This window comes from Lynx canadensis, chromosome D1 (assembly GCF_007474595.2).
Source record: "Lynx canadensis isolate LIC74 chromosome D1, mLynCan4.pri.v2, whole genome shotgun sequence".
Classification (NCBI taxonomy): Eukaryota; Metazoa; Chordata; class Mammalia; order Carnivora; family Felidae; genus Lynx; species Lynx canadensis.
In genome coordinates this window covers 59,843,876-59,870,978 of record NC_044312.2, presented here as the reverse complement: position 1 = coordinate 59,870,978, position 27,103 = coordinate 59,843,876, and the positions used below count along the sequence as shown (strand labels likewise).

General features: G+C 46.5%; 2 protein-coding genes across 2 annotated transcripts in view; both read left to right on the top strand.

The window, feature by feature from the left end:
• Positions 1-22,708, top strand: part of RNF121 (ring finger protein 121) — an 81,950-nt gene extending 59,242 nt beyond the window's left edge. The window contains exons 4-9 of the mRNA XM_030331776.2: positions 2,349-2,503; positions 5,224-5,331; positions 8,731-8,851; positions 18,480-18,613; positions 19,243-19,344; positions 21,332-22,708. Of these exons, the coding sequence (XP_030187636.1) occupies positions 2,349-2,503; positions 5,224-5,331; positions 8,731-8,851; positions 18,480-18,613; positions 19,243-19,344; positions 21,332-21,452 (741 nt within the window). The 3' untranslated portion in view covers positions 21,453-22,708. The remainder of the gene's footprint in view (positions 1-2,348; positions 2,504-5,223; positions 5,332-8,730; positions 8,852-18,479; positions 18,614-19,242; positions 19,345-21,331) is intronic.
• A 95-nt stretch (positions 22,709-22,803) lies between these two features.
• LOC115524961 (interleukin 18 binding protein) lies at positions 22,804-27,019 on the top strand. Its single transcript, XM_030331784.1, has 6 exons — positions 22,804-24,548; positions 24,894-24,987; positions 25,322-25,519; positions 26,168-26,291; positions 26,381-26,528; positions 26,735-27,019. Exons 2-6 carry the CDS (start codon positions 24,966-24,968, stop codon positions 26,816-26,818), a joined length of 576 nt encoding a protein of 191 aa, XP_030187644.1. The 5' UTR covers positions 22,804-24,548; positions 24,894-24,965; the 3' UTR covers positions 26,819-27,019.
• Positions 27,020-27,103: the final 84 nt, after the last annotated feature.

Genomic DNA, 27,103 nt, shown 5'->3' with positions numbered 1-27,103 from the left:
GAATTATGCACTCTACTTGTTTTTTTATATAAGAGCTATTATATATTGAATACTTACATTGTATTTATTACATTACCTATATTAAATGCTTACTTTGTTGGGCCTTGTTCCAAGAACTTCCCATGAATTAATTCACTTAACCTATACAATCTTTTGAGAGTAGATGCTGTTAATCCCATTTTACAGTTCAGAAAACTGAGACTTATCAGGGTTAAGTGACTTGCCTAAGGTAATACAGTAAATAGCTGTATTGAGATTCATATCTAGATCTCTTTAATGCTAAAATCTCTGGTCATTTCAGTGTATTATTCTACCTTGTTTTTCATTCTTTTTTATTTTTTATTTTTTTAAGTTTTTTTTTAATGTTTATTTATTCTTAAGAGAGAGAGAGAGACAGACAAACCATGAGCAGGGGAGGGGCAGAGAGAGAAGAGACACAGAATCTGAAGCAGGGTCCAGGCTCTGAGCTGTCAGCACAGAGCCCATCGCGGGGCTCAAACTCACGAACCATGAGATCATGACCTGAGCCAAAGTCGGACACTTAACCAACTGAACCACCTGGGCACCCCTCGTTCTTTTTTTTTTTTTTTTTAATTTTTTAATGTTTATTTTTGAGAGAGACAGAGACAGAGTGTGCAAGTGGGGGAGGGGCAGAGAGAAGGGAGATAACAGAATCCAAAGCAGGCTCCAGGCTCTGAGCTGTCAGCACAGAGCCTGAAGCAGGGCTTGAACTTGGGAATGACGAGATCATGACCTGAGCCCATCTCATGCTTAACTGACTGAGTCACCCAGGTGCCCATGTTTAGTCATTCTTTAATGGTTTCTATTTGAACTTAAAAAAATTTTTTTTAATGTTTATTTTTGAGAGAGACAAAGAGAGACAGAGCACAAGTGGGGGAGGGACAGAGAAATAGGGAGAGACAGAATTTGAAGCAGGCTCCAGGCTTCCAGCTGTCAGTACAGAGCCCAATGCAGGGCTCGAATTCACAAACTATAAGATCATGACCTGAGCTGAAATTGGACGATCAACCAACTGAGCCACCCAGGCACCCCTCTATTTGAACTTCTAAAAAGCATCTAAAGATTAATAGAATCATTAATCAAAGGTTTGATTTATATTTTTCTCTTGCTGCTAGACTATTAGCTCCTTGAGAACAGGGACTAAGGGTCATGTTTATTTCTGCATTTCTCTTTCCATTAAATGCAAACTAAATTCTTGATGTACTTACTGAACGCTGCCTTCACTCTCCCGGGAAATCTGAGATACAAGGCTGCTTAACAGAAGAACCTTAGCATGTTAGAACTTGAAGGGGTTTGAAAAATCAAGTCAAGCCTTTCCCTCAAGGAGGAAGAACCTTCCTGGGTGACCCAGTGAGTTGGAGGCAGACAGAATTAGAATCTAGGTCTTTTGGGGTTCTTCTGGGCCATCTGGTTTAAAGGGCCTAACCCTGTCCCTAAATTGCTCCCTCTCTCTGTTTCTTCCTTCTTCCTTTTCTTTCCTTTTTTCTTTCTCTCTTTTGTTCATGGTGTGAGATGAGTAGCTTTACACCCTTATAGCTTTAAGCCTAAGAGTTACAAAGCAAGGCAATATTTTTTCATTTCTTTTACACTGATGCCTAGACTTATTCCTGATTATGCCTTTGTTCAATCCAGAATAGTAAGGTAGTGGGGATTTGACTGCCTAGGGATGTTGGGTGTTACCCTGTATGTAGGGGACCATTAGAGGGTTGTAAGCAAGGGAATGACATGTTCAAGACTATATATTAGAGAGACACTTGGGTGGCTCAGTCACTTAAGCGTCTGACTCTTGATCTCAGCTCAGGTCTTGATCTCAGAGTCGTGAGTTCAGGCCCCACGTTGGGCCATGCACTGGGTGTGAAGCGTACTTAAAAAAGAAAGAAAGAGAGAGTGGGAGGGAGAGAAAAAGAAAGAAAGAAAGGGAGGGAGGGAGGAAGGAAGAAGAGAGAAAGAAAAGGAAAGAGAAGAAAAGAAAAGAAAGACTGTATGTTAGAATTACCATTCCAGACTCCTGGAAATGGTAGATTGGAGAGGGAGACACTGAATGCAGGGAGATTGAATAAAGAGGTCATTGCAGTGAGGCAGGCAAGGGCTGGCAAGGGCTGGCAAGAGCTGGCAAGGGCTCACCTGGAAAGGAAAGAATATATACAACAGTTAGGTGAGGGATGAAAGGGAGGTGTCAGGCATGGTCCTAGGTTTCTAAGTTGGATCACTAAGAGGTGCCTCTGTCCAAATTTGGAAATCTAGGAGAGGATCAGGCTGAAATGGACTCGTGGATAGAGCTACAGAGGGAGCTGGCTAGAGCTGAAGTGCTTGTGTTTGTGTTTCAGATGGTGACCCTCTTTCAGATGTGGGTTGTTCCCCTCTATTTCACAGTGAAGCTGCACTGGTGGAGGTTCCTAGTGATCTGGATCTTGTTCTCTGCTGTCACAGCTTTTGTCACCTTCCGAGCCACCCGAAAACCTCTAGTACAGACAACCCCAAGGTGAGAGATTAGGTAGTGGGGAAGAGGAGCTAGGTTTCCTGAAGCTAATGGGTTGGAATGCATTGGGGTTGGAATGGGTTTAGACTGAAAAAATTGTAACTTTTATTTGCCAAGATTACTTGGCATGGGGTTCCACCAAAACAAGCTGATTGGGAGAACTATCCCCCCTTCACAGATTAAAAATCATAAAATATTTCCCTGTAGCTTACCTTAGAGTTTATATCAAGGTTTATTTATATTAAAAGCAACCAAAATAAGTAAGCAAATTCTGGTGATCATTGTCTCATTTTAAATGTTTTTGTGTGTGTGTGTGTGAACCCTTCTCTAATCTCTAAATTAGATTTTCTATTGTATTCTTTTATAGGCCCTGTAGTTTTCCAACATAGAACTTATCACAAAATATTGAGTGTCTATCTCCCCCACTAAACTATAATTGTGAGATCTGGAACCACATGTATTTTGGTTGTCACTGTATATCCAGGCCCTACCACAGGGCCTGGCACATAGGAGCCTACTCTGTAAATTTTTGTTGAATGAATGAATCTCAGCAAATGTGCAATTTTTCAATGAATAATACTTCCTTCTTGGGTCACAAAGCAGCCCCTGCCTGTATTATTCTTTGCATTTTATCCAAATGCGTTTCTAGTTTGATCCTCCCAACCAGCTTGTGAGGTCATTTAATATCTGTACTTGACAGAGAGAGAGATTTTCTCATTCATTCATTCATTCAACAAGCACCTGCTATGTGTCAGGCCCTGTGCTGAGCGCTGGGGATACAGAACTGGATAAGACATGGTCCCTGCCCTCAAGGAATGCTCGGTTTAATGGAGGAGATGGACAAGAAAGCAGCTGTTTCAGTGCAGTTGGTAAGTGCTGTGAGAGATGTGTGTACAGATCCAGGAGAGCCTAGCAGAGGAAATAGCCAGCCTCAAAGTTGTAACTACCTGAACCAAAGTCTTCCAAATTGCAAGTTGCTCTTTTCCCCATGCATTTTATGTTCTGCTTTACTATAGGTCTTCCTTTGGCCTTCTGAGTATAATTTTATATGGTAAAATTGATCTTCAAGGTGAAGTTGGTGATTGAGAAGCTCCTCTCTGGCTATGGTAGTTTACATTAAGGACTGTTAGAAAAGATAGAGGCTCTGGAGCCAGATGGATGTGGATGGGAAACCCCAGCCCTGCCAATTGTTAATTATATGACTTGTTTGGCTTCACCTTTCTGAGCCTTGAATTTTTTATCCTTACAAATGTGATGATAATTGCTACCTCATATAGGGTGATATGAAGACAAAGTGTGAAAAAGCACTTTAAGAATCACTAAGTAACAAACAGTATCAACTTGTAGATAAAATGACTGAAAATGTGTCTATAACATGGGAAGTTTTTTATCACGATAATTAACATCTGATAGTGCTTTATAATTTCAGAGCACTTTCATAAACATTCACGTTTATTCATGTAGCAGTTATTGAGCGTGTATTATATACACCAGGAAATGGGTTCTGTACAATCCATTGAGGAAGGCATCATGGTTTTCCCCTGTAATACAAAAAATAAACTTGTCTTAGAGTGGTGATTTGACTTACCTGAATTACCCAGCTAATAATACTTACTTAATCCAGATTCCACCTAAAATTCCACATCCTTTCCACTATCTCACTCCCATCTGATCAGTGCAAACCCTGGGTAATGGAGCTCTGTGTGGGTTTTGCTTTGTGTAAAATGTTTGGGGCCTTTCCCTTTCCTGAGAACTGATCACCACTTGCTTAGCTGTAGCAGGGAGGCATAGGCAGGGACCTTGAGTTTCTTCCCTGAGGCGGAGCACAGTTGGCAGTAACTTGGCCTCAGTAGCCAGGCAAGCTTGAGTTGTTTATTCAAGCAAATTGTTCCTTTGCTCCCACCACAGATAGAGTAGTTGCTCCTGATATCAGGGACCTGATATAGGGACCTCCATAGCATTTAAAAAGGCCCTGCTACGTTCAGGGAACCATCTTTCCTCTCTGAACCTGGCTGGGGTCAGCCAACCAGATTTCACACTCCTTTTTGTAGGGTTCTAGAGAGCACTGCTCCTCCTCCTTCACTAGCATTGTACAGCCCCACTCCACCCCCCCCCCCCCCCCACCACACACATCCAATTCAAAGGTATTCTTTGAGTGCCTCCTTCCTTATCCCTTCTTCTCCAGAAAATCATTTCAGAAGCAAATCCATTAGACACCATTTCATTATTGGCCTCTGGAAAGGAGCAAAGCAGTATTCAGGTTAACCATGCCCAACTGGAAAAGCCTATAGCTGATTCTACTTATTCATCTTCCCTTGAATTCTCTTTTCTGACGAGAACAACTAGCCTTCCCCACCTATTCCCTTCTGAGCATAGCTGTAGTTAGTAGTTTTCACTTCCTTATCCAACTAATCTGAATTTGAGATGACATAGCTGTCTGAGGTCAGCTGTGCTCTTTGTTTGAGGCCAAAACCTCCTTTTAAGGCTTTCTTTTCTTTGCTTGGTCTGGGACCAGGAAAACAGCACTAGCTCCCTGGTATGTGGAGGTGTTTCTACCATTAAGGGAGTGACCAGCTCCATTACAGTAACTAAAGTTGCTCAGTAAGTCCTAACCAAAGAACCTGCTCTCTCCATTGATGTGTGAATAAGAGGTTCTGGTAATCCAGAGGCCCCTAGGCCAGAGTTTCTGTGTCAGCTGTGCTAATATTCTTTCCTTTCTCCAGGTTGGTTTATAAGTGGTTCCTGTTGATCTATAAAATCAGCTATGCCACAGGCATTGTTGGCTACATGGCTGTCATGTTTACCCTCTTTGGTCTCAATTTATTATTCAAGTAAGTATCCTTTGCTTTTGTTTTTGCTTGTGTTTGGGGAGGAGGGGCCAGTATGGTGTACCTTTCTTCCTGGAGCAAGTCCTAGATATTAACAAGGGGGACGTAGCACCAAGGGTAGGACACATGGGCTTTGGGGAATAGGGGAGGGTGAGCCCTCCCTGATTTGCACTGGCCAAGAGAAAGGAGTGTCTGGATATACAGAGTTAGAGTCCCAAATCATTGGTGATATTTTCCAAGAATCTATATTGTAATGAAAAAGTATTAAAAAAAGTAAGCATAATAATGATTATAGCCAGTTACCATTACTCCATTCATCACTGTAACAGAGCCATTTTCCTTGTCCATGTTTGTACTATCTATTGCAGCGTCCACTCTACCTGAGTGGTCTTATGTTCAGGGAGACTAGGAGTTGGCAAACTGTCCTGTGGGCCAAATTGGTCTACCTCCTGTTTTTTTCTAAGGTAAAGAAAGTTTTTATTGTAACACAGCGATACTCATTTGTTTATGCATTGTCTATGGCTGTTTTTGCAATAAAACTATAGCAGCAGAGTTTAATATTTGTGGCAAATACTATTTAGGTCACAAACCTTAAATACTATCTAGTCCTTTACACAAAACGTTTTTTGTCAACCCCTAGACAAACATGTGACACAGTTGGAACCTGGCAGTAGGTTCACCCAGAAGTATACAGGGCGGGAAACAGCAGAGCAGTGTCCATAACAGTCCTTACAGTAGTTCCAGGGCTGGGATGTGAGGGAATGAGACCACCCAGATGGCTGTGGGAAACACCCTACCTCAAAAGCTTTCCCTCGCCAGTTTTAAGAATCTCCCAATTTAGATGCAGTATACTAATAAAATTGCTGCCTTGTAACGTAGCTGACATTCCACAGATTTTAAGGACACACTTTTTTAGAAAGTTAACCTGTGGGCATTTAACTCCCGCTCCATTGTTGGGCACTTAGGGTGTTTTTCAGTTTCAGATAACATTGTTTTGTTGCTTCCTAAGGATATATTACCAGGAGTCAAATTCTGGCTGTTACTCCATATTGTCATAAGATTTCAAAAAGATTCGTGTCAGCGTACAAGCCCCCTCACTCCCAGTTGAGGCAGAAGCCAAGAAATCCTGGACTCTGAGACTGTAGGGTACAGTAAGTAAAGGCAGAAGAGAGTGGAAATGTGGTCTCATGGCTGAGGTGATGGGACTGTGGGCTGTGGATCATGAGGAATCCTAAGCCTAGGACAGTGCACTTGAAGTTACATATTTAGGATTCAGATTTAAAGTCGGCACCACTGGACTCTTTCCCAAATTTGGCACACTGTAGGCAGGAGCCTTTTTTTTTTTTTTTTTTAAGTTTATTTATCTACTTAGAGAGCTGGAGAGGGGCAGAGAGCAGAGAGAAGGAGAAAGAGAGAGGATCCCAAGCAGGGCTCAAACCCACGCACTGTGAGATCACAACCAGAGCCAAAATCCAGTGTCAGACGCCTAACCGACTGAGCCATCCCGGTGCTCCAGGAGCCTTTTTGAAACTGAAAGGAGTAAGCCCTACTTTATATAGTGAGAGGATACTGTGGAATTCTTTCTTCCACGGGTAGTACAGGCTGCAAGCAATAACAGGCTCCACAAGGATTTATAGGAACTCATTGGAATAGAGTCTAACATGTCCTATCAAAGAAAACCAAGATATTTCCAGATATCTTCCTAACCTGTGTGGTTAAAAAAACAAAAATCAAGATTCTGCATTGTACTAAAGATGGCTATTCTTAAAAAAATTTTTTTAAATGTTTGTTTATTTTAGAGAGCACGTGTGAGCGGGTAGAAGGGCAGAGAGAGAGGGCTCTGCCTGAAGCAGGCTCCAGGGTCTGAGCTGTGAGCACAGAGCCTGATGTGGGGCTCGAACTCACAAACCACGAAATCATGACCTGAGGCCGAAGTTGGATGCTTAACCGACTGAGCCACCCAGGCTCCCCAAGATGGCTGTTCTTTAAAAAAAATTTTTTTTAACGTTTATTCATTTTTTTGAGAGACAGAGAGTGAGTGGGGGAGGGGCAGAAAGAGCGGGAGACACAGAATCTGAAGGAGGCTCTAGGCTCTGAACTGACAGCACAGAGCCCGATGCGGGGCTCCAACCCACGGACTGTGAGATCATGACCTGAGCCTACATCAGACACTTAACCTACTGAGCCACCCAGGCGCCCCGGCTGTTCTTTTAATTACAGTTCTTTTTTATTTGCATAAACTATACCAGGAAGAAAACAGAATTGAGAGGCTTGACCATTTTTATGCTACTAATCGAGTTAATTGGTATAAGATCATGATGTCTAGTTACTAGGTTAAATATTACATGATTCATGAGTAAACTCAACTTTTTAAGATAAATATAATTTACGACTTTAAGTGAACACATACAGTTCCTGGTACAAATATTTTTAAAAAGGTTGTTTTCTATAATAAACATTTAAAGACTGAAGGTTGCAAATTATTAGTCCTTGGAATTATTAAAACAAGCCTCTTAATATACAGATAAGATCTTTGTCCTTCTTAGGAAGTAGACTTGGACCAAAATTTAACTTTGATGACATGATACAGAATATGTATAGATACAACCTAAAGTTTTATGGTAACTGGTATGTATGTATTTACTAACTGACTGACTTTATCTTTATTTCTAAAGCTGTGGATGGCAAGCTTTTTCTGTAAAGGGCCGAATCATATTTTAGACTTTATGGACAAAAGGCAAAGTCTAGGATAATATGTAGTATAACAAGAGGGGAAACTCTTCCCTTGCCCTACCTTGTTTGAGGGATGGGCTGTCTCAGATGGTGGGCATGCTTTGTGCCCACTTGCCATCAGATGGGACATTCTCAGAAGGAGGGGCCTTACAAGGGGGTGTGTGACCACTGGGATCATTTTCACTCTCTGTTCCAGTGACAACCCAGGTCCTGGTGTGCCCTTGCTCAGTCATTTCAACTTAGGCAGCTGGCTGGAGGTGAGGCAATTTGGTGAGTTGCCAACTTCCTGACTGAAATTCCACTGGTTGGTGTCCAGTGATTGCCAGCAGTGGAGTCCCCAACATGTAGGTGCCAACCAGAGTGGGCCTTAGGCAGCTGTAAGGCATGGTTGCCAGTTGGAGGAGACAGGCACTGGGAACAGAGTGGGGAAGAGGGGCACTAGGGAATACCTTGGCTTGGTCTTTGTAGCTCACAGTGCTAGCCTGTTCAGATGGTGCCAACAAGCCATATAAAAACAGGTAGCAGGCTGGATTTGTTCTTAGTGTGCCAACGCTTGCTTTAGCCCTTAAAGCCTACCACTTTAGTTGCTGCCTTATGTGTCCCACAGTAGTAATCCAAAGCAGTTGCATCTTAGGGTAGGCCTTACAGGCCATGCTGCTTCCCTTACAGGATCAAACCAGAAGATGCTATGGACTTTGGCATTTCTCTCCTCTTCTATGGCCTCTACTATGGAGTTCTTGAGCGAGACTTTGCAGAAATGTGTGCAGACTATATGGCGTCTACCATAGGGGTAAGTTCACATGGGCTTTGTTTTTTCTTTTTTTAGAGAGAGCATGTACACACACACACACACACACAAGTTGGGGAGGGGCAGAGAGAGAGGGAGAGAGAATCCCAAGCAGGCCCTGCACTGTTCTTGAGACCCTGATATGGGGCTCCATCTCACAAACCATGAGATCATGACCTGAGCTGAAATCAAGAGTCAGATCTTAACCGACTGAGCCACCCAGGTGTCCCCACACGGGCTTTTAACTGCCTCCTGACATCTCCAGACAGTTCAGGATAGCATCGCTTGTTTGATGGAAGAGATAAACCATAAAAAAAAATAAAAAATCTTTCAAGATACAAGTAGTATGGTATGGAGATTCCTTCCTTAAAATTTGGAAAGCCAGATCTCAGTTGTACCTTGGAATTTTTAACTTTAGAGCCATTGTAGGAAAGAACCACTTTACCATTCAGGAAGTTAACATTCATTTAATAGATATTTATTTAATGGTTCCTATGTGCCAGGGCACTGGACTTATGCTGGAATTACAAAGGTGTACGTGGTCCTTGTCCAAAAGGAGTTTACGCCCTAGTGACAGAGATGGGTATTAAAGTAATAAATACACAAATAAATATAAAATTATAACCTCAATAAATACTATGAAGGAAAGGTTCATAATGGTGTGAACAAATGCAATAGTGACATTTGACCTAGTCTCGGGACTCCGAGATGGCCTCCCTGAAGAAGGGACTATTGAGCTGATGCATAGGAGTTAACTAGATGAAGTGGGAAGTGATGTGAGTGGCAGCTTCACCAAGAGACCTAGTGGGAGAATTTCTCACTAGGGTGGGGAGTGCCTCAAGCCCCAGCTCTTGACCCCTCTTAAACCCACATGTCTTTCAATACCTCTTTTTTTTTTTTTTTTTTTTTTTTTTAAATTTTTTTTTTTCAACGTTTATTTATTTTTGGGACAGAGAGAGACAGAGCATGAACGGGGGAGGGGCAGAGAGAGGGAGACACAGAATCAGAAACAGGCTCCAGGCTCTGAGCCATCAGCCCAGAGCCCGACGCGGGGCTCGAACTCACGGACCGCGAGATCGTGACCTGGCTGAAGTCGGACGCTTAACCGACTGCGCCACCCAGGCGCCCCAATCAATACCTCTTAATAGCACAAGAACATAAGGATCAGTGACATTGAACTTTATTAAAAGGTTGGGGTTGATAGCAGGAAAATAGATATGAGTTTGAATGAGGTTAGTCTGACGAAGCAGGGTATCTCCTTTCCCAGACTTTCAGACCCTGCCCCATCCAACTGTCGGCCTATCTCTGTGTATCAGGTGCCATCTTAGCACCCACCACCTAGAATCCACATCTAGACAACTATCCTCCAAGTGTCTAGACCCAGAGCCCATGTCTGACAAAAAATATGCCTATACCTCAGGCCAGCCATCTGCATCCTGGTTTCTTCTATGATGATCCACATCTTCCCTAGGTAATTGACACTGAGAATGCCTATCCCTTTCAGGGGAGCTACTCTGCCTAGCTCTTGTCCAACAGAATGTGACCTTGCTGACCTCAACAATAATAACAGTTTGCTGTTTCCCCAGGCCCCCATCTCTGGGGGCAGGGAGCGGGTCATAGGAAGACTAACATGGCTTGTGACAGTACTGGGTGAGTCACCAGGAGTTCATTCATTCATAGTTTCCCCACAGCAAATGTTGCAGAGACTTAGTGGCAGGTTAATTGTTAGGGCTCAGGATGCCAACAGATGAGACTAGGCAGGGATATGGGAGAAGGGACTCTAACTCCAACTTGGGATAAAGGGATAGACTGCCCTACCTTTACAGTTCTTTTCACCCTGAGAATTCCAGGATTTTCCTATATCTGCCCCAGTCTTTAGTCAAATGGGCTGTGGTCTGCTTAGGAACACGTGGGCCCCTGAGCCACAGCAACCTGAATTTCAAGAATATCCCTGGCCTTGAAGCCAGAACCTGATGAATGGTTTGGGGAAGGCAGTTTAAGAAAGCTAGGAAATTCCAGCCTTCCATGCATTTGTTAGCCAACTCATTCTTTCATTTATTCAAGAAACAGTTATTTGTCAACCATTTATAGTGTGCCAGGTATGACCAACTGCAACCTTTACTAGCACCACCACTGCTCACTTCCAAGTAGCAGACCGAGTCATTTTTTTAAATTGTGGTAAAGTACACATAAAATTTACCATCTTAGCCAGTGTTAAGTCTGCGGTGGCATTAACTACATTTACATTGTTTTGCAGCCATTACCATATCCATCCATAGAACTCTTCATTTTGCAAAATTGAAGCTCTGAACCCCTTAAATAATAACTCCACAGTCCATCTTCCCCACAAGCCCTGGCAACAACCATTTTACTTTCTGCTTCTATAAATTTGACCACTCTAGGTGTACCTCATGTAAATGGACCCATGTAATATTTGTCCTTTGTGATGGCTTATTTCACTTAGCATAATGTCTTCAAGGCTCACCCATGTTGTTGCATGTGTGTCAGAATTTTCTCCCCTTTTCAGGCTGAATAGTATTCCATTGTGTACCTCAATTTTTAAAAGACTAAATAAATAAATAAACGTGTGTGTGTAGCCGCTGAGATAATAAAATTCCATTGTGTGCCTATGCCACATCTCAGTCCCAGTTGTTTCCATAGTCTTTTGTACATTCTGTGATCACAGCTCTAATCCCAGAGAGTCATAGTTGATTTTGAAGCTGTTCCATCTACCAGGTCCGGAACTATGCTGACTCGTCTTTTGGTCCCCCTTGAGAGTGGTTTGACCTACAAAGATCTGTGATTAATTAAGGCATGCTAGAAATGAAACCATAAGGTTTACAATTGTATTAACATGCATTCTCAATTCCTTTTTACTATTCTGCACTACTCTTGTTTAGTGCAGAATAGCTGTTTTGCCTCACATGGAGTAATTGTAGTATGAACTAAAGTAACTCTTGTGTCAAGGGAACCTTGGATGGTGTTTTTTCGTTTTGTTTTTTTCCCCAGCTGGTCACTGTGAGGTCATGAGCTTGTGATAATCAGTCATGTAGTTTCCATTCATACCCAAAAGTCATGTTGGGTGGGGGTAGGGGGACAGAGGATTGTGAAATAGGCAAGCCTGTTTTTCTGGGGCTCAAAAGAGAGAACTGTTGGGCAGGCAGGGTAGTGGCACATTATTTCTGCTCCATTAGGCCATGAGTCCTGCCTCATGCTTTCTTCTCAACAAGTTTCTGTGCCCCAGACAACATTAGGACAGGACTGGCTGTCCATTCATCTGTCTGAAGTAGTGGAAAGAGCTAGGGGGTTAGAGTCAGACCTCATTTCAAATTCTAATCCACTTTTAATTAGCTATGTATTCTTGAGCAGGTTACTTTACCTCTCCGATCTTGTTTTCTCAGATGTAATAATATTACCAGACATAAAGAATTGTAAGGAACAAACAGGTTAATGCACAGCATTTTGCAGAGTAGCTTGGCCCATGGCACGTAGTAGAGGATGATGATGGTAGCTGTCATTTGTCCAGTGTACCTAGCATACACTAGTGCTTGCTAGAAAGCTACCTGTTTTGTATATGTGATCACCTGGAGCAGAGAGACCCTGTAGAATTTGTCTTTGTATCTTCATTACCCAACACACAGATCAAGACACAGAACAGACCAATCCTAAATCATGAGCATATGCCAGTTGTCTCTTGGATGCCATCTATTGTCTGAAGTCCTCTCAGACCATTCTGTCACATGGAATCTCTTCTATAACCCTGAGAAATGGATATTTTATTCAGTGTTTCACCAAGTTTCAACTGACCAGGCACCAGCTCAGCTTTGCCACCAGCTCTCTCTGACTTCAGACGAGGCCCTCCTCCTTGGGCATCAATCTCCTCACCTGTCGAGAAGCGGTCAGACTGGGTGAGCTCACAGGGCTTTCATGGTGTATACATTCTTCACTGGTGTGGCATGCAACTCCTCTTTGTTTCCTGAGCCCCTGCTGTGCACAAGTGCCTGTGTTGGGTTTTCTACTGACAGATTTGCACCCATCTTTCCTCCTTCCCTCTAGTTACAGTGGAGAAAATGTCCTTTCTCCCATCACAAGCCAGCCATGCCTACACTGTGGATTCCATACCCTCTTCCCTTCTCAGGGACCCATTGTACTATCAACTTCCTTTCTCACTCATGACTTCAACTTCTCCTTCTCTGCTAGGCTCTTCCCATTAACTTTTGAAGCATTCTTTTTCAAAAAACATCCTTTCTTTGACCTACTTTCTCCTCTAACAACTGACCCATTTCCTGTCCTTCACAGCTAAACTTAGAGAAAGTTCCTGTCTCCTTTTGATTGCTTTCCACACACTCCTTAGTTCATTCTAATCTGGCCTCAGCTTAAACCCTTCCTCTGAAATGACCTTTTTATTCAGGTCACCAGTGACTGTGTCACTAATTCTGACCTCAGCAGCCATCAGTTGCTAAGCCAACTATAGAATTGACTCAGCCACTCTATACTTCTTAAAAGGGTCTTTTCTCCTTGGCTTTTGTGATGCATCTCTATCCTGCTTTTCCTTCGCTGTCTTCTGTAGCTTGTCCTCCCTGGAATGTCACTATTCCCTGAGCTCATACCTAAGGCATCTTCAATGCACTTCACCTAGGCATTCCCCTTTTCTTTTTCTCTAACTTTCTGGACCTCTAACCCAGCACTTTTTTCAGTACCATATCTTTAGTCTTCTGCTATCTATTTGTCATCACCAGTCTGTCCACTCTCAGTTTTTACTGCCATCAAATTAGCCCAGACGTCCCCTTAGCGCAGGTCTCCAGCATCTCTTGCTTTTAAAGAATTGTCCCTTAGCTGGCCTCTGAATTCATGTTGGCCTCCTCTCCACTCCATTTTCCACGCAGGAGACAGAGTAATCTTAAAAATTCGCGTCTGATCAAATGCCTTAGATGACTTTCCATTTCAAGTCCAGAATTCTTCACGTGGCTGAGAAGGTGTCACAGTTTTCCTCTTTCTCACAACTCTAGCCACATTGGGTTCGTTTTAGTTTCTCAAGTGCACCGGGCTCCTTTCCACCTCAAGGCCTCTTCCCTCTTCTGCCTTTCTTCCTCTCCTAATGCCCACCACCCATTACCTCTCAGCCTCAAGAAACTTCTTGTCACTCTCTCAAGGAAACCTCCTCACGTGACCTAGGCCTAGTTAGGAACCTCTTTCTTACCCCTGTACTGCCTTTTTAATTCTTATTTTAACCTACTTAGTAGTTCTTATTTTCTATAAGTATTTAAATTTTTTTTTAAGTTTGTTTATTTTGAGAGAGATAGCAAGCAGGGTGAGGCAGAGAAAGAGGGAGAGAAAGAATCTAAAGCAGGCTCTGCCCTGTCAGTGTGAAGCCCGATGCAAGGCTTGAACCCATAAATCGCAAGGCCATGACTTGAGCTGAAATCAAGTCTGACACTTAACTGACTGAACCAACCAGTCGCCCCAGTATTTATTTTTTTAATGTCATTCTCTTGTAGCTGTAGGTTCCATGAGGTTAGAGGTCAGGTTTATGCTCTTCTAGCATTATATCCCCAGGATATAATGGTCCAGTGGCTGGTACTTCAGTAGGTACCCAATATATTTTGATGGAAGAGGGAAGGGTTTGGAAGGCTTGCTCAAGTTCATCAAGGTGGTAAGTGACAGAAGACTGTACTTAGGTCTGTCTAATCCTAATAAACCATTGGTCCCCCTGAGTCTATTCTAGCAAGGGATCAGGCTCTTAAGGTTAAACTGAAATCTGCCTTTCTGTATTTTACCCAACCCCACTTCAGTGCCTCCTGATACAGTCTCCTGTGTAGTCTCTGTGAGCCATGGGGGTGTTGGGCCTTCCTGGTTTGACAGCTTACCTGAGGGCTTTGTTGAAACACTGTAGTATATGACTCTGCCTGCCTGTTTCCACATTAGCCTTGTGGGAAGAACTCCAGAAATGAGGGGCCTAAGACAGATACTTTTGTGACCTTCTTTCTTTCTGTCTTTACCTCATCCAAGTTCTCTTTTTGATCCTTCATCCTTTATTTTTTTTCTTTTTTGAGATTGAGACAGAGACAGCGCAAGCAGAGAAGGAGTAGACAGAGAGGGAAAGAGAATCCCTACCAGGCTCCGTGCTGCCAGCACAGAGTCTAATGTGGGCTCGAACCCACAAAACTGTGAGATCACGACCTTAGCTAAAACCAAGAGTAAGTCGGATGCTTAACCGACTGAGCCACCCAGGCACCCTGATCTTGCACCCTTGGCCCCGGTTCTCTGGGGGCAGAACTCTGGGGTGATTTGAGGTTAAGCTCTTCCTCAGAGCTCTAAACCATCTCCTGAGTTATAGCATTCTTAGTTCTCTTATTGCCAATGTTGTGGGCCAGAGTGAGTGGCCATATTCCTATGCCACGTGATTGTACAAGGACTCAGTGCCAAGCTGAACCCAGACCTCTTGGTCTCCCCTCTCTGTTTAGTTGATGTGCCTAGAAATTCTAAGCCAGAACACATTTCAGAGCCATCAGCCTGTCAAGCTTTGGGGAAGTGTTTCTCAGAGGTGCCCCCCAACACTAACATTATGAGATTCCAGCTTTTGAGAGTTGCACAGTTCATAGACTCCCACAGGTTTGACCCTGCGTTCTGACTCTAGCTTATCCTTTTCCACTGCCTTTTGTACTCTGGATAAACAAATTGTAATTATTTGGATAACTGGCCTTCGGCAAGTTAAGTAGGTGATCATTCTGCAGATGTTACTTGGATGGGAACTTGGGTAGGAGTCAAAGGGTCTGGGTTCTAGTACCCTCTTGTTTATTTCCTCTTCTGCGCTTTGGTTTCCCCAGTGTTAGGGCTGCTCTAGTATTCTGTGATAAGTAGCACTCACCTTGAGCTACTTCAGAGAGTTTTACAAGGGAGGGAGGTGGGAGTGAAGGCAGGAAGCTCTATATTCATGGACTCTTGGGGGCAGTGTGTTATCTCTGCCTTCTATCCTGGAGGAGTCTTGGGTTTGGATAGCAGTTCTGATGTCTGACAGAGGCTGTTCTTCAGGAGGACAGCTTGGAGCGAGGGAAGCTTCCATGTCGAACAGAAGTTCTGGCAGGCACCTGGTGTCACCCTCTCATACTCCCTGTCCCAGCACCTGGGTGCCGTCTCCTCTCTCACCCAGCCTCAGGGCTTTGCTTTTTCAGGAGACATTTGTTTGCAAACAGAAGAAAAGAGAGAGCAAACTCAAGTTTAAGGACATACAAATGGCTAGGTATAGTAAACTATCTTACAGGTCCAGATGAATTGTAATAACAAACTCCAAAGTCTTTTTCACAGTCCATTATAGAGTCTAGCAAAATGTTTAAAAGTTCTGGAGATTAGTTGCACAGTGTGAATAGACTGAACACTGATCAACTTACATTTAGAAGTAGTTAAGATGTATATTCTATATTATGTGGTTTTTACCACAGTTTTTAAGGCAAAGGAAAGGAAAAAAACAATACATCTTAGAAAATGTCAAAAAATAAATTTCAAGTCTTTTCTCTTTGGGGTCAGGGGGAAATGCTATTTAGCTATTTAAGAATAGGGGCACCTGGGTGGTTCAATCAGTTGAGCATCCAACTTCATGATCTCAGGGTTCCTGAGTTCGAGCCCCGCATTGGGCTCTCCGCTTGTCAGCATGGAGCCTGCTGTGGATGCTCCCTCTTCTCTCTGCCCCTCCCCCACTTGTGCTCCCTGTCTCTCTGTCTCAAAAATAAACCTTAAAAAAAAAAAAAGAAAGAAAAGAAAGAAGGAATAAACCACACGGAAAGTATACAAAATTTGGAGTTTGTTTTTGGAGCATGGAATTGGTTATTGTAATTCACCATGGTAATAAATAATCTTTAATCTAAAAGTAATGTATGTTCATTAAGGAAAATTTGAGTACAGAAAAGTAGACAAAAGAAAAATACCACCTATGGAGGGGCGCTTGAGTGGCTCAATTGGTTAAGCATCCGACTTTGGCTCAGGTCATGATCTCACAGTTCGTGAATTTGAGTCCCACGTCAGGCTCTGTGCTGACAGCTCAGAGCCTGGAGCCTGCTTTGGATTCTGTATCTCCCTCTCGCTCTCTGCCCCTACCCCACTCACCCTTTTTCTCTTTCTCAAAAATAAACATTTAAAAAAATTAAAAAAAAAAAGTACCACCTATGATGCTACTACCAAACCATCACTGGTGTGAGCATTGTGACATATTTCCTTCTGATCTTTTCTCTTTGTATAGATTTGGGCTTGTCTTTACATATGGTACCAATCATACTGTGCCATCAATTTTTGACACTTACTGTTACACCTCAGGCTTCCTGTTGACTCGCTGCCTGTTCAGTTCCTTGAGTGTGTACCAAACTTATTTAGGCATTCTCCTATTCTGAGTCATGCATGGTTATTTCCATTTCTTTGCTTGTTTTTATTATTTTATGGTATTTTTTACGGTGGTAAAGTATATGTAACTTAAAACTTCACTATTTTAGCTATTTTTAAGTGTACAGTTCAGTGCATTAATTACATTCACAGTGTTGTGCAACTATCACCACTATTTCCAAAACTTTTCGTCACCCCAAACAGAAATTCAGTGCCCATTAAGCAATAACGCCCCATTCCCTTCCCCCAGCCCTTGGCTACCTCTAACCTACATTGTGTCTCTGTGAATTTGCCTCTTCTAGATATTTTATCATATAAATGGAATCATAATATTTGACCTTTGGTGTCTGACATTTCACTTAGGATGTTTTCAGTGTTCATGCCTGTTGTAGCATGGATCAGAACTTCATTATTTTTATGACTGAATCATATTCCACTGTACGCATATACCACATTTGGTTTTATCCATTCATCTTTTGATGGACACTTGAGTGGTTTCCACCTTTTGGATATTGTGAATAATGCTGCCTTGAGTATTGGCTTACAAATGTGTGTTTAGTTTTTGTTTTCATTTTTGGGGGGTGGGTACATGTAAGAATGGACTTGCTGTGTCATATGGTAATTCTATTTAACTTTTTACAGAATTGCAAAACTCTTTGCTTCTTTAATTATAAATAATGCTTAAATGAATATCTGTATACGTGAGGCTTTTTTGATATTTTTACTTCTTTACCTTACTTGAAGTGACATCAGTGGGCTAAAGGGCATGGCAGTTTGAGATGCTGTCCGAATGCTGTCCAAAAGGAGTAAGCCTCTTTTGCTGCTGCCACAAGTGTCTGGGAATGCCCTCATCACCATACCAACATTGCACCAAAGATATTTGACTGTTTTTAATCTTAGAGAAGAGATGTTGTCCATCTCTAGTGGAAGTATAGTCTGGCCACAGAGCGGCTTACCTGACACAGCTCTGGATCGCCAGCCCTGAGTCCTCCTACCTCTGATTTCCTTGTCCCTGATGCTGACTAGACCAGTGTTCAGGTCCTACTGGGTCTGACTTCCCAACCCATCTCTGGTGTCCCTTTCTCCCCATGGACCTCGCAAAGATGAGGTGAGTTTGGCATATAAAAGATGTTCTCTAGCTGTGGGACCTCCCCCTGGCACTTTGCCTCCTCTTCAGAAGACCTAAGTCCTCTGTGGTACCTTCCTACTTGGGCTGATTCTCACACCTTTCCTGTCTTTTCCTCTTGTTCTTCTCTCCCAGTTCTACAGCGAGTCGGGCATGCCTACCAAACACCTCTCGGACAGTGTGTGTGCCGTGTGTGGGCAGCAGATCTTTGTGGATGTCAGTGAAGAGGGCATCATCGAGAACACATATAGGCTGTCTTGCAATCATGTGTATCCTGTCTGGAGCCCCTGGGCCACATCTCTCCTGCCACATGGCATTCTAGTCAGGGAGAGGAGGGGGTGGTCATGACCCTGGCATATTGTCCAAACCTTGAAGTGCGAGAGAGTCACAAAAGGGCAGACATTTGGGTGGTGTTCTTTGCTAGAGAAACTGACGCCCAGGAGTGGAAATCGCAGCCTCCCTCACTCTTTTCCACAGCTGGGGGCCACCTATGTAAACAGTGTTTATAGCCTGGCTGGATCAGAAAGGAGCCTGAGGCTGCACTAGCTGCCTTGAGGTTGGCTCAGTCACAGAGAGGAGCATCCTCTAGCTGGATCGCTCAGTATCAGAATCTAGTCTCCCTGAATGACACTTCCAGTATTTATCATGTGCTTACTCAGCGCCCATTCTGTGCCATGTATTCTCTCCATTTTGCCCCACTACAACGCTGTAAGATAGAGATCATTTTCCTCTCTTCACATGAGAGGAAACAGGGTCAGAGAGAAAGGATGTGTCCATGGTTATACAGCTAATAAGAGGTGAAGCCAGGATTTGAACCTTTCTCCAGGGCTAGTGCATGGGCATGGGGCTCCAGTGCCATCCCGGCTGCCTACCATTTCCCTTGACCAGTGGTACTCAGATTCCACGAGTTCTGCATCCGCGGCTGGTGCATTGTGGGAAAGAAGCAGACATGTCCTTACTGCAAAGAGAAGGTGGATCTCAAGAGGATGTTCAGCAATCCGTATCCTTTGTTTGGGTTCTTGCTGGGAATGGGCAGTGGGAAGAAAGTCCTGGCCAGCCCTCTGCATTTGTGTCCTTCTGTGGCCTTTCCTCCTGCCCCCAACCTGGTACATACCCACCATTCCATTTGGCTCGTGATCTAGGAAAGTAGGGGGTGGAACATGGGACAGGACCAGCAGCTCAGATTCTCATCATAGTTCTAGATCTCCCAACAGTAAATTGATGGCAGTAGCAGCCCAACTTACTGTTTGCTCACTGTGTGGTTGGCACTTCAACAAAGTGCTCTGCTCACATTATCTCATTTGATTCTCTGGCAACTTGGTGACCTTCCTCATTTTACAAATGAAATGGTTTGGAGGTTGAATAACCTGCTCAAGGTTATATAGCTAATGAGTAATGCCTTACCTGTGACATGTGAGGCTAGAGACAGGCTCTGTGCCTCTGCGGGGCCTGCAAGATGCAAGGATGGCTGAGGGACTCCTTGTTCCCATCCACTTTCAGCCCGGGACCACTGCTCCTCTGAGCTATGTCCTGTACCCTCTTGGCCTTCCCCACTTTGCCCTCACCTTCCTCTTCCTCCTCTCTGCCTGTCTGTTGGAAATTTCCCAGTCACTACTCTGCCCCTGCCCCTCCCCCCACTTCACTTCCCCTGGGATCCAGGGGCCCAGGTTTCTCCCTTCTCCCTACCCTGGCTGCTCGCTCACTTGCTCTGTCCTTCCCCTCTCTCCTCCCTCTCTCTCCTCCCTCTCGCTCTTCCCTCTCTCTCCTCCCTCTCTCCCCTTTTTCCCCCCTCTCTCCCTCTCTCCCTTTCCTTCCATACCAGGGCTCCCTATCCCCTGGTCACTGGCTGGGCTGGGCAGGGGCCACTGCATTCCCACCTAGCACATTCCCACAGCCCCTGAACAGGAGGCTCTGGCCTGTCCCCATAAGGTTTCTTGTTTGGTTATTCCACGGTCTAGTTCAGGAACAGTTAAGTAACTCCATGGTAGAGCTGAGACTTGGGGCTTCCCTTAGTTCCCAGGGATTGGGCCAGGCTGCTCTTTCTTTTTAAATTTTTTTTTTTTTCAACGTTTATTTTTATTTTGGGACAGAGAGAGACAGAGCATGAATGGGGGAGGGGCAGAGAGAGAGGGAGACACAGAATCGGAAACAGGCTCCAGGCTCTGAGCCATCAGCCCAGAGCCCGACGCGGGGCTCGAACTCACGGACCGCGAGATCGTGACCTGGCTGAAGTCGGACGCCCAACCGACTGCGCCACCCAGGCGCCCCAGGCTGCTCTTTCTAATGCTATTGGAGGGGTTCCCTCACAGTGTCGTGATGTTCCTTTTCTGCTTTCCCCAGAGCTGGATTCCCAGACTTCCTCTCTAGATGTCTGGCCCAGCATTTAGTTATAAAGTTAAAGGAACGGAACTGATCTCTGGGGCCTCTTGGCCTCAGTAGGGCCTGGTGTTTAGTGGTGGGTGGGGATTCCTTAGAGCCTCTGCCCAGGGTTATCCCATGACTAACTTGTTCCCTGCTCTCTTCCAACTCGGTCCCTAGACTCAGCCCCTTCCTTGACCTAGAAAGCCTTCATTGTGGACATTACAAGAACCTTTGGGGTTACTTTATCGCATTGTCCACCTCCCTGCAGCCATTGGCACAGATGCACTTACAGCAGTCTCAGACTGTGTATCCTTACTTAACACCAATGGGTCCATCTTCGAGAAGGTGTTACATGGGAGGCCCTCTTCTGCATGTTGGTCTTAGTTTAGTTTCACCTTTCTACCCTTCTCCCATGTCTGTCCTGTCTTCTGCATTGGTTCCCTGTTCTCTCCTTCCCCCATTCTCTGGGTTTAGCCCTTCCTTCTAACATGGAGAGGCTGGCTGGGGCTTCCTCTCCTTGTAGGCTCATTTCTGTGGAGCAGCTGAAAGTGTGGGCAGACCCTCTCACCCATCCCCTAGTCCAACCTTAGCAGCTCTTACACATAGCCTCTTTAACACACTGACAGCTGGGAGAGGCCTCACGTCATGTACGGGCAACTGCTGGATTGGCTTCGATACTTGGTAGCCTGGCAGCCTGTCATCATTGGCCTGGTGCAAGGCATCAACTACATCCTGGGCCTGGAATAGTCAGGAAGAAGAGCATCCACCCACTATGGACCTCAGGGCACTCTCCTCCCTGCCCTCCAAGACCTCCTGGGTGGGAAAGACTCAGAGGGGCACTTGGGCCACTCAGGACCCCTCCGGCTGTGTCCGGGCTGGGGAGGGAGACGATGGAGAGCCAGCCAGTGGGGCTGTCAGCAGTGGGGGCTTTTTAAAAGAATACTATTTTGATGAATATATTTAAAAACCTTTTTTTATTGTGGAGCATAGGAATTGCCCCAACTCCTCCAGGCCTTACCCTCCTTGCTTGAGCAGGGTGGGAGCAGAGACACAACATTTTTGGTTTAAAGGAGCCTTCTCATCTCTGGCTGAGAGCCTCAGCCAATCCCACCCCCATCTTTCCTTCCTTCTGTGGGGCTCCAGTCTGGTTCGCTCAGTGTGGGAGAGCCAATGGGCTCTGCCTGGTGCCACAGATGTGCACTGAGGGGTGAGGTATCTTCCCTCCTCCCTGTCTGGGCCTGGGATCGGTATTGTGTCTGACTCTGTCTTCCCTTGTCCAGGTCCCATAGACTGGTTGAGGCAAGTGGAACCTTGTGACTTTTCTAGTGAGAGAAGCCCTGGAACCTCGTAATCCATTGAGGATGTGTTTGGGGGCAACCAGAAACAGCAGCAGCTTGGGTAACCTGCCCCCAAGCTGGGCTGTACTCAGCCAAGAACAGAGTCTATCCATATGTAGTTGGGCCATGGGGACTGCTATGGGTGGCAGTGATTGAAGGCCCCTTATGTGAACAGAACCTTTAGCCCGGAAGTGGTGACACGTGCCAAAGGCTACCCTGCCACATCACTCACTTCCTTCCCTGAAAGCCTGAGAGAGAGTATGTGCGTCTGTTTGTGTGTAGCAGAAGGACTATGACAGTTAAGACTCTTCCCTGTCGTCAGACAGTGTTCCCTTGAAGCAGCCAGGGGATTCCCAGCCCAGGGAATGTCCCTCTGTCAGTTTCCACGTTCATGGGGCCTACCCGGGCCTGGCAACAGGAGTGGTGGTGGGTGGGAAGAGAAGCAGGCAAGGCCCAGGCAAGGGATCTAAAAACAGGTTCCAGGTAGGCCCCAGCTCTGGCCCTAGGAGTTCTGAAGGAAGTGGGAGGGTAAATGTGGGCCCTCAGCACTGGGTTCTTAGGGAATATGGCCCAGCTGGGCTTGCATCTTCAAGCACAGCAAGAGCCAAGCAGGATCTTGTCACTCCATTCTGAATAAAGCTCCGTGAGCTGGGTTGGAAAGCTGAACATCCATCTTGCTTTATTCTTCCCTGGGGTCCCTGGGAGTACCTTGTCTTTGCTGCCTTTTGCTATTCCCATTTGAGAGCTGGATCCTAGGGGTAGTTGGCCCCACCCCTTATCCCTGGGAATAGTGTGATGCCAGGCTCCTGTCCTGTGGCAGAAGGGCCCTGGGGCATCACTGGGTGACTCTCTTCCTCACCTCCTGAGGTCAGTGCCCTGTTGCCAGCACCTCTTCTCATGAGCCACTCTCAACTTTGGCTTCTCTCACCCAGCTGTGTTTTCCCATAGTCCCCCACTGCTCGTGCTGGTGCGCCCAGTTGAAGGGTCCAGGGATCATTCTTTCACTTTTGTTCCCCCTATACTTCAGGCTCATGTGAGAAGCCAAGACCAGGTTGTCCAAGGCTCTCTCTTCATACTTCAGCAAGCCTGAGTCCCATGACCTCCCGGTGGCCCAACTCTTGTCTTGGTTCCACTCTAAGGTAGAGTCCTGTCTCCTCTTCCTCCATTCCCACCCCACCCCCAAAGGACTGTCTCAGAAGCCCCAGGCAGCCTTGCCTCCTGACCTGATGGCTAGAGATAGGGGCACTCCCAGGGAGGAGTTTCATGAACTCCAAACCTAGTTCCATCTCCTGGCTTCCCTGGTTCTGTTCTGGGCATCCCATCACAGAGAACACAGAGACCACAAACCTCAGACACTTGGGTCTTGTCCTTCATGCTTAATCACCAGTCCTGGTCTTTCTGCCTCTGCAGACACTGGCGAGACCTTGATAGTGAATGCTTACTCCAGTTTTGCATCCCGGGTGCCTCACTTAACCTCACCCTAGTCCTGGCCCTGCCCCAGCTCCATTTGTCCCATCAGCCACCAGACTGGTGCATTCATATAGCTCTGTTGTTGCTGAAGCCAGTGCTGGGCTGCTTGCTCCCCTACTTCCCTGGGAGGCGCCCTCTCCTTTTTAGGGCCAAAGCTCCAGTTTATGTTCCAAGTCCTCAGCTTGACTCTGAGAGGTTCCTGCACACAAGGCTGGAGAGTGCTGTCAGCATAGTTCCTGTGTCATGGCTCATGTGGGTCTGGACACAGCTGGACTGAGTGTTGAGCTTTGAAGGGGGGGATTCTGAAAAAGAGGGCTCTTTGGGGCTTCTTGGGAGCCAGGTAGGGGGAAATTTAGACTTCCTAGTAAACCTAGACCTATAGTTCTGGCCATATAGTTTGTGGGGTGGTGGGTGGGGGTGGGGTTGGTGGTTGGAGGGAGTGGAGAGCCTGAGAAAGGCCAGGATGACGGGCTGGTGTGACATTGAGCCTGGAGTGGTCAAAGCGATCCAATATGGGGCCCCCAGTGCCAAGGAGAGCTGACCCTTGAATATCAGTGTGAATGTGAAAGAAGCATGAAGTCTGCTCGTGTAGAAGCAAAGGCTGGTTCCGAAGAGCAAAGGTGGATGCCAGAGTCCTAACCCTTGACTGGGACAGAAGAATCCATCTGCGGGAGACTCATAAGTTCATACCGTATGTGCCCCTGGGAGGGTGAAGCTGAGCAGGGACAAAAGATCCAGTCTGATACCACTTGGAGAGTGGGGGGGGGGGGGGGGGTGGTCTGTGAGTTAGCAGGAAGGTTCTGGGCCATCATGAACTTCGGCTCCCAGAAGAGGTGCTGTGTACAGACTGGACCCAGACTGGCATTGTGTGTGCCCTCTGTTAATAACTCAGAGCCTACTCTGGATTCCATGGTTAGAACAAAAGTGAAAGTGAAATAGAGGGGAGTGGAGAATGTTTTCCCAGAAGGATTTCACTAATCCTGTCCTTCCCGGAACCAGCTCCAGTGAAGAGAGCTTTGCCTCTCTTTGTGACGGGGTAAGTCCTTGGCCCCTCTTTGGGTCTGTTTCTCCATCCTTATAATGAAGGGGTTAGAGTGGACACATAACCACATAATGTTAATGGTAATAAGAGCTAGAGTGGGGAAAGACGGTTACTAGATGATCTTCAGCTTTGTTGCTACATTCTGAAAGAGCTCCAGCCTGTGCTGGATGGGATGCGTGGAGTAAATAAATAGCATTGCCTGGCAACCCACTCAGTTCAGACCGAGGGACAGCTGTGGAGTCTACAGGAAGGACAGGCCCATACAAATGGCTGGGATCCAGACAAGCCACTGAGAAGATGTGAGAGAAGTAGTTTACTCCCATTCTCCTCCCCCACCAGCCCCAGAGAGGAGGAAGTTGTCACAGTTAAATAGAGCCAGGCACGCCAGCTCCTTACACATCCGTCAAGACCATGAGACAGAACCGGACACCAGGTAGGACCTAGGGGCTGGCAAGGGCGGGTGGGGTAGGGCCTGAGAACAGAAGGGAGTGGAGCAGGCACACACACACCCCCCTTCCGCCAGGGGAGCTCCACCCTGCTGTTGTGCTCTCCCTTTCAGCCTCTGTCCAGCCTCTCTCCATTCAGAAAGGGCCAAGAGGTGGGGCCCAAGGAGTCCTTCTGCCCCTCTGATTCCCTGGGCAGAGCCCAGGAATCTCGGCCAGAGCTGCATCCAGGCAGCTCCCTCTCCAGCCAAGATCCAAGCCAGGATGTTGAGCATTTCCAGGCAGTCAGACAGCAGTTGACCTCTGTGACTGTCCTGCCCTCAGATCCCAGGCCTTTGCCTGTCCTGCTCCTATGTGCCCACATAGTCTCTCACCTGGCTGGAGCCACACCTCTACCTCAGGCCACCACCGCTTTCACTGGCTCATCTGGGATCACAAAGGACCCCTGCCCCTCCGGGCTCCCAACAGCTAAGCAGTGCCCAGCAATGGAGGTGACCTGGCCGGAACTGGAAGTCCCACTGAGTAAGGAGCAATTCTGATGGGAGCCTAAAAGGGCACGGTGGTCAGGGGGTGAGCTGTGGGCACAGAGGGCCCAAAGGTGGGATTGACTCCTGAGCTGCCCCCTTCCACTGCCTTCTGCCATGTAGCCCCACCAGCCAGGGCAGCTTGCCAGAGCACTCGGCATCCCCTTTCCCACCCAGCATCATGAGTGTGGGTGCAGGGCCCAGCTCCCAAGATGGGATGGAGAGAATTCAGACATAAGGATGGTCAGAGGACTCCCAGAGCCTTGACTGCAATATGCTCCGAGGCCCAGCCTGCGCCCCACCCAAGCCCACTTGCCCTCTGGCCATCTTAGAGGAGCAGTGGCCTACTGCCTCCTTGACCAGGGGTCCTAGAGTCCCCAAAGCTGAGCACTGGAAAAGGCCATCTTGAAGAAACAGGGTCAGGAGTCGTCATCTGAACCAAGGACCCGTACCCATCCATATTCCTCTAGTTCAGCCCCAGGCCTGCCTTGTAGACAACCACACTTCCCCATTAACGGACTTTCCCACCTGGGTGGTGTGTACAGCAGTAATCCAGTTCCTGAATTGTGGGAGCCAGGGGGGAGGGCAGCATGGTGGAGGGGAGGGTGTGCTCTCCAGAAGGGCTAACAGCCACATGTGTCCCTAGATGGAATGCTGACCTTGTCCTGTACCGCCTGTAGCCGCTTCCCCCACTTTAGCATCCTGTACTGGCTGGGCAATGGTTCTTTCATCGAACACCTCCCAGGTCGGCTGAGGGAGGGCAGCATCAGGTGAGGGGTGCAGTGGCAAGGCTGGCAGGCAGGGGGGTGGTTGGGGTTCCTCCTATGGTCTTCTCATGGCCTTTCCTCCTCTGCTTCAGTCGGGAGCGCCGGGGCCCACGCACCCAGCTGCAGACGACCCTCATGCTAGAGGAGCTGAGCCCCACCCTGCGCAATACCAACTTCTCCTGTGTTTTTGCCGATCCTGAGCAGACTGCCCAGCGTCACATCGTCGTGGCCCAGCTCTGGGTGAGAAACCTGAGTGGAGGTTTCCACGGACAGGAGGAGTAGTATGGGGAGGATAGGGTGGGCTCTGCCCGGAGTGGCCTCCATTAACGTCCACTGTGCTCCCAAGCGGAACTTAGGATGCAGGCAGGGGAGGCATGGCCTGAAGAAAGGTTACGAGAGATGTCCCCACCCTTGGCCCTGAGCCTTGTCTGCCTTCGCTTCCCCAGGCTGGGCTGAGGACAGTTGCACCCTGCACTCAAGAAACCTCACCCTCCAGCGGGTCCCCTCTGCCTCACCATCAAGACAGGTGAACTCCAGAACCTGGATGAACATCATTACCTGAGCTGCCCTTGCAGCTCAGGCCTTCTTCTGCATCGGCTTAATATTGTATTCTTTCTTTTTTCCCTTTAATGGACTGTCCCAGGGAAGGGTGGGGGTAGATGCTGTTTCTGATCCACAGCTGCCTGGGTCCACAATGGGTACTCATAAATGATTTTTCAGTGGAGGCATGATGACATCTGCTCTGTCATTTAAGTCCTCATTCCACTTACAGAACTTGGCCCGTCCCAGGAGGGAGTGTGGGAAGAGGGGGACTA

Coding starts and splice junctions, on each gene's coding strand:
- LOC115524961 (XM_030331784.1), top strand. CDS start 24,966: ATGAGACAGAACCGGACACCAG. Junction 24,988..25,321: donor GAGACAGAACCGGACACCAG/GTAGGACCTAGG, acceptor TCCTGCCCTCAG/ATCCCAGGCCTTTGCCTGTC. Junction 25,520..26,167: donor GGAACTGGAAGTCCCACTGA/GTAAGGAGCAAT, acceptor ATGTGTCCCTAG/ATGGAATGCTGACCTTGTCC.